At 47.7% G+C, this 17,779-nt stretch overlaps 1 protein-coding gene across 1 annotated transcript in view; it reads right to left on the bottom strand.

The window, feature by feature from the left end:
- The window catches only part of LOC135826341 (uncharacterized), a 33,628-nt gene that overhangs the window by 11,454 nt on the left and 4,395 nt on the right, over nucleotides 1-17,779 (bottom strand). The window contains exons 4-7 of the mRNA XM_065338955.1: nucleotides 15,737-15,955; nucleotides 15,010-15,056; nucleotides 14,366-14,455; nucleotides 8,380-8,508 (exon numbers count right to left, since the gene is read on the bottom strand). Coding sequence (XP_065195027.1) covers nucleotides 8,380-8,508; nucleotides 14,366-14,455; nucleotides 15,010-15,056; nucleotides 15,737-15,955 — 485 coding nt within the window. The remainder of the gene's footprint in view (nucleotides 1-8,379; nucleotides 8,509-14,365; nucleotides 14,456-15,009; nucleotides 15,057-15,736; nucleotides 15,956-17,779) is intronic.

Below are 17,779 nucleotides of genomic sequence, written 5' to 3'. Positions count from 1 at the left end.
TGTTATTTCCGCGATCCGGTGGGCCACAAATGGTTTGAATTGCCGGGCGTCCGAGCGTATCCACAACAGCACCGTTCTGGAGTCTGTCCAGAATATGACCCGTGGAATTGAAATACGCAGCTGCTCCCGTACGGTACAGGATAGGCACGAGGCGAGGACCGCAGCCTGGAGTTCCAGACGGGGTATCGAGGCCGGTTTCAGTGGAGCAACGCGTGCCTTCGCTGCAACTAGGGACACTGCCAGCTGAGTACCGTGGTTCGCTACTCTCAAGTATGCAGCGGCGCCGTATGCTTTCTCGCTTGCGTCAGCGAACACGTGCATCTGGATGTCTGTAGCGATTGCAATCAACGGTGTGTAGCACCGTGGCACTTCTACGGTGGCAACCTGATCTAGCTCTGCAGCCCAATCTGTCCATCTCAGTGCAAGAGATGCAGGGAGTTCATCATCCCAGCCTATGCCAGCTCTCCACACGTCTTGGAGAAGCATGCGTGCGATGATGGAGTGGCAGGACACCAGGCCGAGTGGGTCGAATACCGACATTGTGTGTCGCAGGACGCTTCGCTTCGTGACTGGTGCCTTTGGATCTGGCTTCGTGCCGCAGGAGAAGCCAAGAGTGTCCTTCGCAGGGTCCCATCGGAGGCCCAGGGTCTTCTCGATGGGGAGGTCGTGGCTGTGGACGTTCACGATTCTTGGTGACCTCAGATCTGATGGAAGGCTCTCGAGGACCGTCGGAGAGTTGCTCACCCAGTTACGGATCACAAACCCTCCCCCCTCGTGGACGTCCATCACCTTGCGAGTCAGTGCTACAGCTTCCTCGGTTGTTGGGCTGCTGTCGAAATAGTCGTCGACATAGTGGCACTCCTCTATGGCTGTCACGGTTCGCGCATCTCCGGAAGCCAAGTCGTGCGCATTGATGTTCTTCGCAAACTGGGCGGCGGTTGGTGAGCAGACTGCACCGAACGTCATCACGTCCATCTGGTACACATCAGCTGGTCTGCTTGCATCCATGTCGCGCCAGAGGAAGCGTTGTGCATGACGGTCTTCGGGACGCATCTTCACCTGGTGGAACATCTCCTTGATGTCTGCACCAAAGGCAACCTCATACAGTCGGAAGTTGTACAGAACTTGTGTGATCGGCGTCAGGAGGTCGGGGCCGGTGAGGAGGAAGTCGTTTAGAGACTTTCCATGCGACTTTGCCGCGGCGTCAAACACCAGTCGCACCTTGCCTTTCTCTTTGTTGTACACAGCAAAGTGTGGCAGGTACCATGTCCGCTCTGGCTGGTGGGTGGCCTCCTCAGGTGACAGCTTCCGGGCATACCCCTGTTCCAAATAGCTGTCGATCTTGCTCTGGTAGCCTTGTGCAAGCGTGTCATCCTTCCGCAGGCGCCTCTCCAGCTGCTCGAGACGCTGGGCAGCCGTTGCCTTGCTCCGTGGAAGGGTGATGTTGTCCTCCCGCCAGAGAAGCCCCGTTTGCCACCGGCGTCCGGTACGCGTGGTGAGAGTGTCTAGCAGCTGGAGTGCGCGGTCGTCAGCCTTGCTGCGGATTTTCGCGGGCTTGACCCCGAGGGAGTCTAGGGCGAACGACTGCTGGACCAGGTCATGGAGGTCGCTGTCGAGACCCCAGGTGGAGAGGACCACACCTTCATCGACTCTGCAGCTTTCGGCGATCGTTTTGCCATGAACAACCCACCCTAGCTTGGTCTGTGTAGCTACGGGTGCGTTTGGAGGGCCCTCCGCGATCACCCGTGGTGCGATCAGGCTGTAATTATCCTGTCCGATTAGGAGTCTGGGCTTGGCACAAGACAGCGTTGGTAGTTCAAGTCCCTCCAGGTGGGGGCAGTTTTTCAGCCGTTGAGGGTTGATTGATTGTGTTGGCAGGTTGAACTTGGCATGAGTGTGGACGTTTGTTAAGGTGAAGCTGTCCTGTCTCTGCCTGCCAGCTACGCTGAATGTTACCACCTTGGAGCTGGACTCCTGGTGCTGCTTGCCATCCGTCCATGACAGCCTCAGGGGCCGCGTTGGTCCTGCAAGTCCAAGTTCCACCGCCAGTTCGCTTTCAATCAAGGACACTGTTGAGCCTTCGTCCAGGAGTGCGTACGTATCAGCCGCTGTGTCTCCGTTTCGTACCGTGACCGGAATCGCCCTCAGCAGCACCCTTCCACTGTGTTCCGACACGTGGGTTGCCAAGGTGTATGTCGTCTCTGACATGCTTCCTAGCGGTGCTACACTTCCGCGGCCATCGCGGTGTAGTAGAGGATGGTGGGGTTTGCCACACGAGCAGGCCTTCTCCTCGCATACCCTCGCCAGGTGGCCTTCGCCAAGGCAGCGGAAGCACAGCCGTCTGTCACTAACAAACTGCCGACGGGCGTTAAGTGGCTCCGCGGCTAGCTGACGGCAGCTACTTGTAGTGTGCCCAGTTTTGCTGCAGAATAGGCAATGTGGCTTACCGGCGGTGGCCTCCACGACTGTGAACGTTTGGCCTGTGCGTGGAGTGGCATGAGTGACGTCACATGGGCTCGGCTGAGCGACTAGGCATGCAGCCTTGGCCCTCTGTTGAAGCCAGGCAGAGAAGGTGTCCAGGTGCGGGTCTGTGCCGGTTTTAAGCACATACTCTCCCCACTGGATCCGAAGCCCCCCAGACAGCTTGCCAACTAGCTCCTTGACCAATTGAGGGTTGTAAAGATGGCCGGTGCACTTTGTGCTTCGCATAGTGGCCACAAGGTTGCGGCACAGGGCGCTGATTTCAATCAGTACATCGATGGCCTCCTCCGACTTCATGCCTCTCTGTGATTTCGTCTTCAGAATGAGATTCTGGACAATCTGGTCCGGGCGGCCGAACCTCATCCTCAAGATGGAGATGACCTCCCCTACATTGTCGGGGAGAGTCATCATCCCCTGTACAGCTTCCTTTGCCTTTCCGCGCAGCGCCTTTTGCAGTCGTCCAAGGTTCTCCCCGTTCGAGAATCCGCACTCTCTGGTCGTGTGCTCCAGGGCGAAGATGAATGCTGGCCACTCGTCAGCATGTCCAGAGAACTGAGGCAAGTCCTTGGCAGTGGACTGCCTTGCCATGAAATGGTGGGTGGTGAGATTCATGGGGTGTGACTGCCTTGCACTTGTAGGGGTAGGACGTGTGCCATTGGGCTCGTTCCCTGAAGCCTGCTCACCTTGGACTTGGTGGTCCAGTAACAGATCCTGGATTTGACCATTGGCTTCCTCAAGCGCTGCTCCCGTGTTTCTCTCCGCGCGCTCGGCGCGCTGTTCGCGCTCAGCTAGGCTTATGCGATCCGCGCATGTCAGCTCGGATCCGTTGCCGGTCTCCCGTGATCGACGGGACGAACTTGATCGGACGCTGGCATTACTGCTGCCGCTTGACCGGTTTCTGTTCAACTTCTTCTGGAGTTCTAGCTTCTTGCGGATCAGCTTTCATTCTACTTCTGCAAGCTCCTCTGCGGCGATACGTTCCGCTTCCGCGTCGAGTTCGTCGATTGAGCGGAGCGAGCGCCGGCTGCTGCAAGACGTTGCTGATGAAGTGGTGAGTGAACGAGCGCTCATCGACCTGCTCCCGTTTTGGTACCCTGCGCTGGCTGCAGCAAGGCCTGCATTTTCGCCGATCTGCGCGTCGTTTGTGTACTGGACACGCTTTTGGTGTGCATGAGGCAAAAAAGTAACAGCCGGGGTCACAGAGCGCGTGTGAGTGTCATGCAAATCGGAACCTAAAAAGGACTGGCCAGCGTACTGCTGGTGAGGTGCTAAATCTACAGCAACATGATGTGGTGCGTGTACGGGATCATTGTTTGCATGCATTTGTGTGGAGGTGCGTGTGTGCGAATATGAAAACGGCCTACTTGTAGCGGAAGCATTACATGTTTCAAAATTGTTTTCATGACTTTCATGAACAAACTCATTCGTGGAACTACTAACATTAGTATTACGAACAGCAGAACAAACAGGCATATAATTATTTGGTGTGTGGAGACCAGGACCTAACTGGTTGGTGCTTTCTCCAGCTCCACCTCGAGTGATTTCACTTAGCTCAGCCTCTTGTTCCGTCTTGACGATGTCAGCCATCTGCGTTGACTTGCCGGCGTCGTCCTGGGCTGCCGCTGCTGCTGTTGCGTTGTCGTCGTCTCCGAATCGCGTCGGTGCACGAGACAGACGGCCACTCCGTGTGGTGTACATAGGTTCGACACAAGCTCCTAATTCTCTTGTTGGTTAGAAGGTGTTCTTTATTGATCTGTTTTCATTTCTTGTTGGCTGAGTTTTACGAAATAAACAAGAAATGTTGTTCTTTTCGAACGAACAGGTCTGGGACCGAGGTCCAACAGTTTTGGGCGTACTGGTACGCCGCAGTCCCTCATCTTTTGTTTTCTTGCTTTGCAAGCTGGTTGCCTTTTTCTGGACTCCCTTGATTTCGTCAGTCGTAGATCTACCTGCCTTTCCGTTATGCCTCCAAGGAAATCCAAGGCCCCCTCGGCAGCGCAGCTGGTACCTCCAAGGAAAAAATCCAAGGCCCCCTCGGCAGCGCAGCTGACCGTGGAGCTCAATGCAATGAGGGAGAAGTTTGAGGCGGAAAAGGAAGAGAGCGCCCTGAGAATCAGGCTCCTCGAGGGACAGCTGGAACGGGGAAATGAGTCGTCCTCGTCCAAGCGTAAACGCCGTAATGTTTCTGTGTCGTCGTCGTCTTCATCTTCTTCGTCATCATCTTCTTCATCGTCCTCGTCATCAGATTCGTCTGACTCGTCGGATGACTCCCGCCGGAAAAGAAAAACCAAAAAATTCAAAAAATCGAAGAAGTCGCGAAGATCCTCCACCTCGATGTCAGCGCGAAAGTGGAAGACAAGGTCTTATGAAGTGCAGCACGGCCTGAATGAGCAGCTGCAACGCCAAATCAAGAAGACCAGGCGGGACCTGCGGAAGCTGAAGGGTGGCCGAAGTCTCTCTAAGAGGCTCAGAAGAGGTGAGTCGTTGCTGTCTGCTAGACAAGAATGGTTGGTGGTGGCGGATGTGCATGGCCACGAGGCGGCCAGCAGGTTTCAAGAGGGGGGTGAGCTGGTCGACATCCTGTCGTCCTCCGAAAAGTCAAAAAAGCTAATCGCTGCGATTCAAAGCACGAAGCAAAGAGCCCCCACTGTTAACGTTAGGCAGCCCTTTCGTGGCAGTGCCCCAGCCACCTCGTCCAGGAGCTGGGGCAATTCCCCAATCCCCTTCACGCCGGGCGTCACAGCAACCCCTGCCCCAGCAGTTCCCCCCAGACCCCCCAGGCCTGTGTGCCACCGCTGCGGCAGCGCTGACCACTTCGTCAGATTCTGCACCCAGACCATCTCTGCCCCCGCTGCTAGAAAATAAGCCTGCTGTTGTTGCACCAATTCATTCCGATGAAGAAAGAGATGTTGATTCTTATTTGATGGAGGCTGATGGTGGGTGGGATGTGCGTGAAGTTGGTGTTCAAGATGTTCAAGTAGGTAGCCTAGCTAAATGTATGCAATTTTGGCGCATGATGGGGGCATCTAGGTTTATTCAAACCATAGTACTGCATGGATACGCACTGCCCTTCATAGAGGTCCCGCGTGCAAGAGAATTTGCAAACCACCGCAGTGCATGCGAGAATGCCGAGTTTGTTTGTGACTCGGTGGAAAGTCTGCTGAACCAGGGTTGCATTCAAGAAGTAAAAAGGGAGGATGTTGTAGTCACCAGTCCGTTAGGCGTTGTGAACAACGGCAAGAAGCTACGACTCATTGTGGACTTGAGGTATGTAAACAAGCATTTGCAAAACTTTAAGTTCAAGCTCGAGGACATGAAGGTCGTGGCAAATGTGTACTCTCAGGGAGATTATTTGGTTACGTTCGATTTGAAGAGTGGGTACCATCATATTGAAATTGCGAAGGCGTATTGGAAGTACTTAGGTTTCTCCTGGGTGGGGAAGGGGGGTGATCGCAGGTGGTTCGTTTTCCGTGTTCTCCCCTTCGGTTTATCCACTGCCCCATACATTTTCACGAAGGTAACCCGTGTCTTACTAAGACACTGGCGGAGGGACGGCATCAGATGCCAGCTTTACATGGATGACGGGTCGGGTGGGCACTCTACAGTTGAGGGTGCACAGGCAGTAGCGAAAAGATTGAAATCAGATCTAGTTCAGGCCGGATTTGTTCCAAACGAAAATAAGTGCCACTGGGAGCCCTCACAGACGGTAGAAATGCTTGGCATGGAAGTCGACATGAGGGAAGGGATCATACGGGTCACTAAGGGACGGGTGGAAAAGCTGAAGACGTTTGTAGAAAAGCTGTCACAGGTCGAATATCCAACTGCCAGACAATTGGCCAGGCTTACGGGGTATTTGCTATCTATGTATCTATGTTTCTTGCTGTGGCTGTCCCCCCGCAGTTGTTATTCTGTGATGAGTGTGTGTGAGTGTGTGTGTGTGTGTGTATGTGAGAGAGAGAGAGAGAGTGTGTGTGTGAGTATGTGTGCAGTACTGACGTGTGAGTGAGAAAAGAAGTCCCTGTTCTCGGGAGTTGTGTGATTATAGGAAAAATAGTGTGCAAACTGAGTCGGACATGTATGGAAAAGTGTTGTATCGTGCTCTTTACAGTGGGTGCCCAATCGGGCAAAGCACAAACGAAAAGGGTGCCGTGAGTCAGTGCTGTCATGCAGCAACAATCGTGGATAAAAAGAGGAGGGACTATATATTACGAGTTATGATTACCTGTCCAACAAATGTCTCAGGTCGTTGACTGTCTCAGTAGCGTTGATCAGTTTTATCCCTTGTCGTCTCACTCGTTGACTGGATGTGATAATTATGGTTACATTTTTCTCTTTTTGACCACTTTCATTAATCTCGGATGGTGAGCCAATTAAATTATGGTGAAAAAAAGGCCAAAATATGCGAATGTCTCAGTGCTCCGTGTCAGTTTTGTGCCAATTTGTCGCACTCTCTGACTGTATAAGATCGGCTTACGTTGCTGGACAGTTAGTTATAACATGTTGTCCTTCTTTTTTCACCATAATTTAATTGGCTCACCATCCGAGTTGAACTTTGCACACCTGATGAGCCGTCATGACCTATACGGCGAAACTTATGTCGTGTGGAATTACTTGTTATTGTACATAACTAGTCCATTATATTTACATGATAGTGGAGTTCAGTAGGATGTTGGCGTTTCCGTTTGTAACAATTCGTCATCTCTGAGCCTTCCCTTCTATATTTATTACATAAACTTGAGCCTCCCAAGTTGGGTGGTCTGTTGCTTTGCATCGTCGAGTTGTAGTAGGGCCGGTCTCTTCAATATTCTTACTAGGTTCGTCATCACCCAGTAACTTCCGGTATTCTTTGATGCCGTGATGCGTAGCTCGTGTTCTTCTTCGTTGCGCTTTCCTTCCCCTCTTGGACCTTTGTGAACCTGAGCCTTCCAAGTTGGAAGGTTTCTGGTTTGCGCCTTGGAGAAGTGTTTGAGCTAGGTGGCGGGTCGCCGAATGTCTGAGGACTCCTTGTCATTTTGTGGAATTTTGTCGCACACGCTGACTGTACAATATCTGGTTACGTTGATGGACAGTTAGTAGTAACTCGTAACATTTGTCCTTCTTTCTTCACCATAACTCTCATTAAAGCTGGAACTATGCTGAGAAGCGCTGAAAATGGAATAAACGTACAGTTTAATCTGTAATAGCGACCACTGGGATAAGGTCACCACTCGACCATGGCGATCAATATGTCTTGATTTCAACGAGCAGAAGGTTCAGTATCCTTCAATTTTCTCGTTGCCATCTCATCAGAAAGATTGTACTGGCAGAACCAAATGACCGTGTGAGACAATACAAATACTCAACTTCCAGTGAAGTAAAGAAAGGCATTGTGCTAAACGTTCATCTTGTTTCACCAGTACAAGTCTTCTGATGAGAAAGCAACGAAAGCGGTTGAGGAAACTGAACCTTAAACAATGGGATGCGTGAGTGGTGAATGGGCAGCTTACACAATTCACTGATTTCGTTTATAAATTTGTGTGTCCCCTACAACCTTTTCAAGTTCCACAAAAGAAATATTAATGCAAGCCAATTTGGAAATAAGGTTCGAGATAATGAAGTTGGTTGGTCCAACGAGGAACACATGCTTCTTGCCGAACTTGACACTTGAGTGACTCACGACTGCCAGCCGGAGCACACAAGGAGCACGTCGCACCTTCGACTCGGCAAACCTGCAAGAAAGCATTAATCCCTGCTCAATACACAGTGTTTCTGGGAATTCACCCTCATCAGTTGAGCTTACTTGTAAGTTCAGTTAAGTTCGTAAGGTAGGAGATGCAGGCGAAATGTACAAAACGATTTATGCGCCTCAGAGGAATAGGCACGACCAAAAACTTGTGATGCTCTTCTAATTAATCTCACCGTTGTTGCCCGTTTCTCACTGTTGTTGCAGGGTTCTGCTACCATCGCTCCTGCGCACCTCAATTCTCTATCATCAGCGCCCACTGCAGCATAGGAATCCTCTGGTACATCCGCTGCCATTCCAACCACCTGGACAACAGATCCCACGCAGAAGATATACTAAGGAGGAAAACAAAGTTTGAATGCTGTTGAAAGCCACAGCCTCAGCTGGTTGTTAATGTTTTGCATTAACCTGCAAAGCGCGATAGTACATTGAAAATGCAACGGTTTGCACATGTGTACTTCCAGTACCTTCTCTTCAGGTGGATACATGCCGAAGAAAGCAATAGTAAGGCTCGCTGTTCATAATTAAATTCCGCGATGGGCACTCATACGAGAAATCATAGCAAGCTGAAATCAAGTTATTTCATCTCCAAATTGTAACTTAGAAGTTGCGAAGTTGCGAGTTGGAACAATCAACTTCATCCAAATTGTAAGTTAGAAGATTAAAAATCGGTTCTTTTCTACCACCCTTTTTTACCGCATGTTGTATGTCGCTAAATGCACTTCTTCAAATCTCCACCAATATAAATGCGAAACGATAGGTTTCGTGTATGTGTTTGTGGGAGGATCAAGGATTTCTTCCGTTGCTGTGTTTGACCTAGCTAATCTATTTACTGCTCTGAACACTGTTACATCATCATCCTTCTTTTGGAGAGCAAGAAAGTTGAACTAACTGCTCAAGTGGAATAGAGTACTTCCTCCTTTAACAAAACTTCGTGATGGATTTTGATGGATATGAAAACGCTTAGAACAGGTCAAGAACAGTACGTATCGACTGCAAATCACTGTACGAAGATAGTTCACCCCATGCACAGCGTCTTTACAAGAGAAACAAGGCGAAATGCGCATTGAGTTCAGTTTGCGTCGCTTTCGCTTGACTCACTTTTGACCCTGCGTCTGCATCTGCTGTATGCGAGTCGTCATCTCTCTTGAGTCGTTGTTCAGCTGGCTTCAGCCTTGCATCGGCTTCTTTGATCGCACACCGCTGAACTTACTTGATGTAGCCGTCATTCTAGTAAGTTGGCTTTCAAGCTGTGTGATGCGCCGCAGTGGCGATTACGCGTCGAAAAATTAATTATGACTCCCTGGTTTCATCTTCGCTCTCCAGAACTCAGCGAAACGATGAGTAAAGGCACAGCCAAACTGATTCCATTTTCTTTGATGGATACGTTCCTTGTTCAGTCGCTCATTGTGCTCTTTTTCATCGTTCTCTATCACACTCAAACTCAGTGCTAGCGTAGTAGAGAGACCAAGCAGCGCATTATCCCCAGTGCTAGCGTAGTAGAGAAACCAAGCAACCCATTATACCCTTGGATAAGTGGTTTTTCAGTGCGCGAACACGGCCAAGGCGCCATGTTTACCTTTGTAATATGACGTCATGCGCATTATCACCATAGCGAGTTACAGAGCTGATCTTGAAGTACAGGGGCACCAAAAAAGTGTCATTATTCTACCTGAGTGCCTTCGCTAAGGGTGGGTACGTCTAGCTTTGTGTGTGTTTGGCACAGAGTTCGCAATTTGCCATGCGTTAGCCTCCCGGACGGAGGCTTCCCCTCCATTCGACATCATGAAACCCGAGATTATCCGTCCACCATGTTGAGGCAAGTTGCACATGATGTGTTCCTTGAGACGTCGCTCCAGCTACTGTCAGGGGAGCGGTTTCAGCAATGCTAAGCAACAACTGACGAGACCGATCGCCCAGGTATCAGTGTCAGTGGATTGTGTCGCAGCCGTTTCGAGCGGACTTTAATTGATGTATGGATATTTAACCCAAATGCGTAGTTAAATCGTGCTGCACCTCTTTCCATTGCCTATCGAAGTCGTGAGAATGAAAAGAAAAGGTGCTATAGAGAGAACGAGACGAATGTCCAGTGGCCGTCATTTGTTACGGCGGTGGTGTCCGCATTCGGAGGCTTCAGTTGTGCGGCGACGGCTTTGTACAAGCGTACAGCTAGCCTGCGCGCAGAAAAATAGTCCGAGTCTTACAGCCATGTAATGGCTTTCATTCCTTGCAAGATTTAGTTTGCTCTCCTGCAAACTTGCATTCTCTCTCTCTTTCTCTCTCTCTGTGTCTCTCTGTCTCCATTCCTCTCTCTCTCTCTCTCTCTCTCTCTCTCTCTCTCTCTCTCTCTCTCTATCTATTTATCTATCTACAAATATTACACAGCAATGAATCAAACAAGTCTCATTCCGCTCTTACGCCGAGTTTCGTGTCAAAACACTTCATCAGACAGCATATGACCAAGACTAACAATCACTAGAATATATACGGAGAAGGGGAGAAGGGAAGAAGGGGGCAAAGGTGATGGAGGTACATTTCAATAGCGCAAGGAAAAGGGATGTCAAGATCCGCTTGATTATAAGAGGAAAAAGATGTTGAGTGTATAGAGCATAGCCAGGGTGGAGAAACAGCGCGATTTTCTGGCAACACATCAGTACAGATTTGTGCTGTATTGTTACACATCACATTGTGACCAAGGGTGGTAACAAATGTGATCGGGATTGTTTCGTGGGAATCACTCACGCCAGGCAAGGGGGTAACTACCACACCCGCCAAGGCATCGGAAAACCGGCGACAGAAGCCAAGACCCGCCAAAGCTATCTATCTCTATCTCTCTCCCTCTCTCTCTCTCTCTATCTCTCTCTCCCTCTCCCTCCCTCTCTCTCTATCTCTCTCTCTATATATATCTCTCTCCTTCTCTCTCACTCTCTCTCTATATATATATATATATCTCCTTCTCTCACTCTCTCTCTCTCTCTCTCGCTTTCTCACGTTATTTCCCCCCCTCCCTAGCTGCATTCCTATCGATGCCTGGTCGTAGGCTATGATTCCGAGACCTCCGGTCGGATGAGCCTCGCCAACCACATCGGCAAATCGCCCCTACTCCCCTTTGTCTTGTTGTCTTGTGTCATTTCTGTTGTCTTCTTCCCCTAATTATTAGTAGGGCTGTGTTTGCTAGTGAAAAAATTGCTTGTTTGCTTGGTTATTGTGTTAGGCATCGTGTTTTGTATTTTGTATTGAATTTAGTTTACTTCGGTGGCTCAACAGTACAATCCACTACTACAAAGTGGCCCGAAAAACCGATCATAAAGAGATAAAAGGAAACAGGAAGGAGCAAACCGAAAAGTAGTTGAAGTGAGAAAACAAAAAAAGAAACAGGAATTTAAAACTCGGGAACTGAGCCCATAATTAATGTAGAAAAGGAAAACTCTTAACTCGTTCATATTTTATCTTTTTTTCCTTTCTACTGAAACAGGAATGTATTTTGTATAAGCTGTATACTCTCGTATGGAAAAAGTGCTGTTTGAGTAATGAAGGTCATGGTATAGTCCTACATCATGGAAAGTAAATACTAGATCATGCATACAAGAGCGGAATTCGGACCTCTTGGTACAATCCTTGACATTGTGCAATAGTGCATTCCACAATAGCGCTGCTCTAATTGTGAAAGAATTGCAAACAGCTTGGTTCCTATAAAGCCGAATGGGGATATTTAATGCATCAGACTCACGGGAAACTCTTATAGGGAAAACTGCTTGGAGCAGGCCTTTGGATTATAGCATTGATACGTAAACATGGACAACACAAAAAGTAAATGAGATGTATTATTGTGAATGTTGAGTAATGCTAGCAATGAGACAACGGGACAATCTCAGTGTCAAATGGTGCACCACATGCTACTCGTTCAGCACGTCTAAAAGGTATAAATTGCCTATCTTTGTCATGGCCAGATGAACAAGAAAGAAAAACAGGAACAGAGAAGTCCAAGTCAGGCATGTTAACACCCAACATGTAGCCTCGCTTCACATGTAGCGAAAGCGTTCGCAAATGCCGACGAAGGACATCAATTTTGCGATAGACTTCGGAAACTGCTGCATCGGCATGAGATTGGAATGACCGGCCATTGTCAATCATCACACCAAGGTACCTTGTACTTTCCACTTAGTCAATGATTGTGCCACCGAGCTTTATTGCTGTCAGATCAGTACAGGCACAGCGATGGTGCAAGATAATCATGGCCAAAAATTGTGCGAGAGTTGTCACAGTTTTGACATCGTAGTACCGTGGTCCTCACTGTTGTTTGATACTAGTAATATTCATGGTTTTTCTATATAGTTGGAGCCATTAGCGCTTTTTGGCTATTTTTTCAGTGCTCTGACTATTGTATTCGACCTGAAGGGTAATGGTGCGAATGACCTAGTCGATTATGGCTTCTGTGATTCGTGTGCTGAACATATAGATTCTCCAGCACGTTAATGCATAGTACCACAGCCAAAGGTTATCTCTCTGCCGCAGTATAGTTGCGTTCTGAAACTGGCAGTTTCCGACAACAATAGGCTACTGATGCAAATCCATTATTCAGGTGCACGCCCAGCAAGGGAAAGGCAATTACGGCAGTTTGTGCTGTGACGTTTTTCATAACAACGACCAGTTGGAACACTGGCTCCTTCAATAACGCTGATTTTAGAGACTCGAATGCATTCTGTCAAGCAGCGTTCTTTTCAAATCGTGTATTTTTCCAGTGATGTCTTCTAATGGACGAGCGACGTCGATTTTGAAACCGTTGGAATTAACTTCCGAAGCCAATACACTTACTCAAATCAGTCACTGACGATTTAGTTGGCCATGGTTCCAAAGTATATAATCTTCTTGGGATCAGGGTAAGTTGATGTGCCGTTCATAGTATAACCCTAGGAAGGAAACGTCTCTCGTCGAATTCGCATTTAGACTGTTTACAACACAGCACAATATTTCTGAGAAATTCTAGAACTGTTTCAAGATGATGGTGATGATCTTCCCAGCACGTTCGTGTGTGAAGGGGATCAGCAGAAATCATATTTTGCTTTCCCTCAGTTACAGGGTTAAGGGGACAATCTGCGTGCAGAAGAGCTGAGCGTGATGAATGACACGGAGGGTACCATGTAGTGAATTTCAAAGTACTACACCCCTGCAAGCGCTCCTGACCTGCTGCAGAGTGGAAACTGGCACACACATGCCCATGGCGGATTGGAGCCGAGAATGGCCGGGTGCAGGGAGAGTGAGAATAGCTTGCAGTTTTGGCCTTGCCAGGGCATATTGACAGCGCCACAAAAGGTATACGAGCTTCTGGGTGAATACTTCTGCCGCACGGAATATTTCCACGCACTCTAGCAGAGCGCACGGCCGAATACCACCCGAACCCCATTAGTCTGGAGGACTTAAACACGATCACGGTACTTCTGTGGCAGGGAGCTCGAATACGAGTTGGAAGCATACAGCAGGTCAAAAATGATCAGCGACTTGAAGTACGTCATGCGGGACTTGTGGTTCAGGCAGCGACGCATTCTCCATAGCGATCGATCTTCTGGGAAACGCGTGCGGAACAATGGGCAATGTGGGCGTGCCAGGACATGCAGGAATCGATCGTTTCGCCAAGATAACGACGCGCATTAGGCAATGGAGTGCCATGGCAGGCCACCTCTAAGTCTACAGTGCCCTGACGACTGGCAGGAATCGGCACAACCTGGCTCTTTCCAGCATTTAGGATCAGGCCTCGATCTTTCAGCTAGTCAACAAAGATTGAAACCGATGCAGATAAGACATTTGACACTTCCTGTGCTGACCTCCCGTTGCACACGAGCGCATATTGTCACAAAGATAAAGAGACCGTCCTTAATATGCGCGAACTCCACTGCAGGTACTTCATGGCATGAAACCGTACACACACCATGCTCAAATCAAGTGGTCTTTTCACTGCATATTACCAATATCTCAATAACATTTTCCAATCGTGTAACTTTTTATCAGTCTTGGTTTAAGCAGAATAACTTAATTTCCGTGACAATTTGTGATTGGATGACCAATGGTGTGTCCATCAACTTCGCAATAAAATTACCACAGCAAAATTTGACACGTTGCTTGTTAAAAGCATTGTGTTTGCTCTAGTCCTAAGTTAGACCGAACCTCTTCATAGCGATTCTGATGTCTCTCGGGTTGTCCACCACCAACGAGTCCATCGTCAGCACCTTGGTTCCGTTCAATTGGATTAGCGTCCTGTCGGAAAGAAAATGAAACCACAAAACTGCAATACTATATCCAGGTAACACGGGCAAGCCCGTAATTACGTCTGGGAAAGACCATTCCTTTTATGTAATTATCTTTAACTCAATAAATCCCCTGATAGTATTGAATTCTGGATCAATTCCCTGTGGTTCAGAATTTACTAAATGGCACCACATAGAGATGGCTTTACTTTACTCCACATAAAGAAAAGTGTTCTGTGAGAAAAGGTTCTTTGAATGCGAAAATAGGGGAAGCAAGTGATAGCAGTGATTTTCTCAGGTGCATTTTATTGTTAAAGTGATAACATTGACACTAGCAAGGACGCATCACTTCACACAGCATTCTGCAAAAGTATAATATAAGTCTACCAGTCATATACACATCAAACACCCAGGAATATTTTGGACAAATATGCCTGTTCATGCACTCTGTTGGGTCACGGTGATGTTGATTCACATGACTAAAACCGGCGAATGATGAAGGGTAAGCTGCAAAATTATGTGAGTGCGCAATCCGTTTATGATAACCCATCATAAAGCACTTACATCTGGCCCCACTCTTGGGGTTCCTGTTGTAGAAAATATCACGAGCCCTGTATCAGAAGGAGGAAACCGCAGAGAGGAAACCTTACGTTTGTGCTAGGGGCAACGCTCCTGTGGAGAGTGATCTCAGGTCACTCTTCTGTTCCAGTGTCCAGCATTATCATCACTAGATATATAGGCTTACTGCAATTCTCTGAGGCACCACTGCAGCGAATTAATCAGCTCTCGAACACATTCAAAATGAAGGTTTTCCATGTAATTTGCAAATTAAGTGTGTCTCCAAATGTGTATTTTGTAATACTCCCTGGAAGCCCTCCCAAAGATGCTCGCCATTTTGTTCGCCACTTTTTTTTTCGCAACTTTCTTCACCTTCACAAACTACTTCTGACTGCAAATCATCATGACAAATGTACTTCTCTAAGTACATATCCATGTATATGGCAGCACTGAGCATGCCGCGACGTCTACTGAAGTACATGTACATTGTTTGTCATAAAGTCTGTGTGACGGTTCAACAAAAAGGACCGTGAATAACTCATGCCACGCCACATTGTTTCCCATTTCCGCTCCTTAATTAGGTTTCTTCCATCATAATGCACAAGAACTCGCTCATTTTTTCGCAGTATTCACAGGATTAAGCCCGGCATATACAGAAGAAAAACCTTCTGTGAAAACAAGGATGTCTAACAATAAATAATTATTTTGAAAGTAAGCATAGTGACTCAGATACCTGGAAACCATTTCAAGGAGAAGGAAGCAGCTGTTCTTTTTCGTCGGATGATCAGCCCCGCAACCACGACTGCAGCCAAGATCGCACACACGACTCCTGCTGCAATTTCTCCGGCTCCCTGAACGTTATTTCTTACTTCACCCTTTCCGCCAACAGTCCGAGGCCCGTCTGTGCTGAGCACACTGCCGTTGGTCGTGGTGATCATAATAGTGGTTGATACTACGCAAGTGGCAAAGAGATCACACAGACATACAATGTCATGAAACAAAACAATACAGCACAAACACCTAGCATTCTGCAATTGATCTTTAAGAAACATTTCTTAAGTCTCCTTTCTTCGCCCGTTTGAGGTGTGAGCCCTCCGGTGGCTTGGGCATGGAACAGTAGATGTATCAAGTATTTCGAGGAACCTTTGTGTACAATGTAATGTAACGTGTAGTGTCATTTCCGCGTAAGGTTCAACTCGCCTGTATGTTGTGTTCCTCCACCAATGAACGAGTACAATACTCAATAGCTCTTCGCACTATTTTCACCTTTAAAATCTTGAATATACCAATGTTCTATATAGAAAACGCGCACTTGCGCCATTTCTGCTGTTTATCATTCCTTTACACTGCATTATAATCAATCTCATCCTCTAGTGTTCAGCTCGAAGGAGCGAAACAGCTGTCTAGAGGCGAAACGTTTATCTATCAACAGATATGTCCTTGCTGTGCTGCTATGTTTATGCTTCGTGCATCGCCTCCATGTTGTGGTGAGTTTTCTCCCGTCACGACAACGTTGTAGGACCTGGATATGAGTCTTCATGATCCTTGTCAGTGGTGGTGTTCCGAAGGATCTTTTTTAGTGTGAGAGCTCCTTCTCTCCTTACCGCCCGCTTGCTCCATTTTTGCACATGAATAATTATATCAATTTATTTGTAACAAGATGCCTTGCTTTTGTACGTATTTCTTCATATCGGCTACCGAATTGACGAATTGAATTAGCCTCGCTAAAGTATGGCCTTGGGGTATCCCTGTAGGGAAGCAAATATATAAACACCTGACTAGACTGAGCACGTCAGAACAAGGCTTGTTTGTTTCAACACTGACTTTCACGCAATGTAATAATCAGGTAATTTAATTAAAGATGCAGCTAGCCACACCGGTGATTAAGGTGTTGATTTAGGGGTATAAGTTAGTAATGTGAAAATTGTGTGTATACACGTAGGGCTGTGTTAGTTTCAAGGCTAGTGGTGCTATGCTAACGCAAAGGTTGTAGGTGGTGTAGGCAGGAGGCTGTGCTCAACGTATGGTTTCGTTACAGGCAAGGAGCTCGACATGCGTGACGTCATCCTCAGTTGAATTGAACATGACTCATTATACATTCCTTCATCACACTGTGCTTATTTTGTCCGTAACGAGGCTTGTGTGTGAAAATGTGTACACAAAGAAGAGGCAGGAACAGTTGTGTTGATTTCAGGTCTAACAGTGTTACGCTAGCGCATACTAGTAGTGTGTGTCTGGTGTAACCAGTAGACTATAGAGGTAGACAGTTAGGTGACGCAATGTTTACTGAGGAGGTTTTGTCCGTTTCTACTAATTCTGGCGCTTGGACACTGTTTACGAGCACCGTTTGAGGCTACATTCTGATTTTACCGATATGTGTAAGTGTTACACCTACTTACAAAACCACGAGGCGATTCCTGGATACCAATATTGGCGTGGCCAGCACCGTTTTCCATGTTGCCTGATGATTGCATAATATGAAGCTCCGCTTTGCCAAAAACATTATGCTCTATTGTTCGTCAACTATCACATCAGAAACCTGTGCTCTCCAGGCACCCTCGACTTGTTGTCACAGCACACTATCAGCAAAGGGACACCTGCATAGGTACTTAGCTCCTTCATTATTTGCATTATTTTTTATAACTCGGGTATTTATGGTTGATAAATATGGTGGTAAAGAGTCTAAAGACACACCTGGCAATATGGCGGTAAACACACGCCTGCCCACACACGCTCTCTAGGCTGCAAACTCGGGTATTGAGCCAATAATAAATGT

The sequence above is a fragment of the Sycon ciliatum genome, chromosome 10, assembly GCF_964019385.1.
Source record: "Sycon ciliatum chromosome 10, ocSycCili1.1, whole genome shotgun sequence".
In the NCBI taxonomy this organism is placed as follows: Eukaryota; Metazoa; Porifera; class Calcarea; order Leucosolenida; family Sycettidae; genus Sycon; species Sycon ciliatum.
The sequence above is the reverse complement of the archived record's forward strand: the minus strand, read 5'-3'. Positions and strand labels throughout refer to the sequence as shown.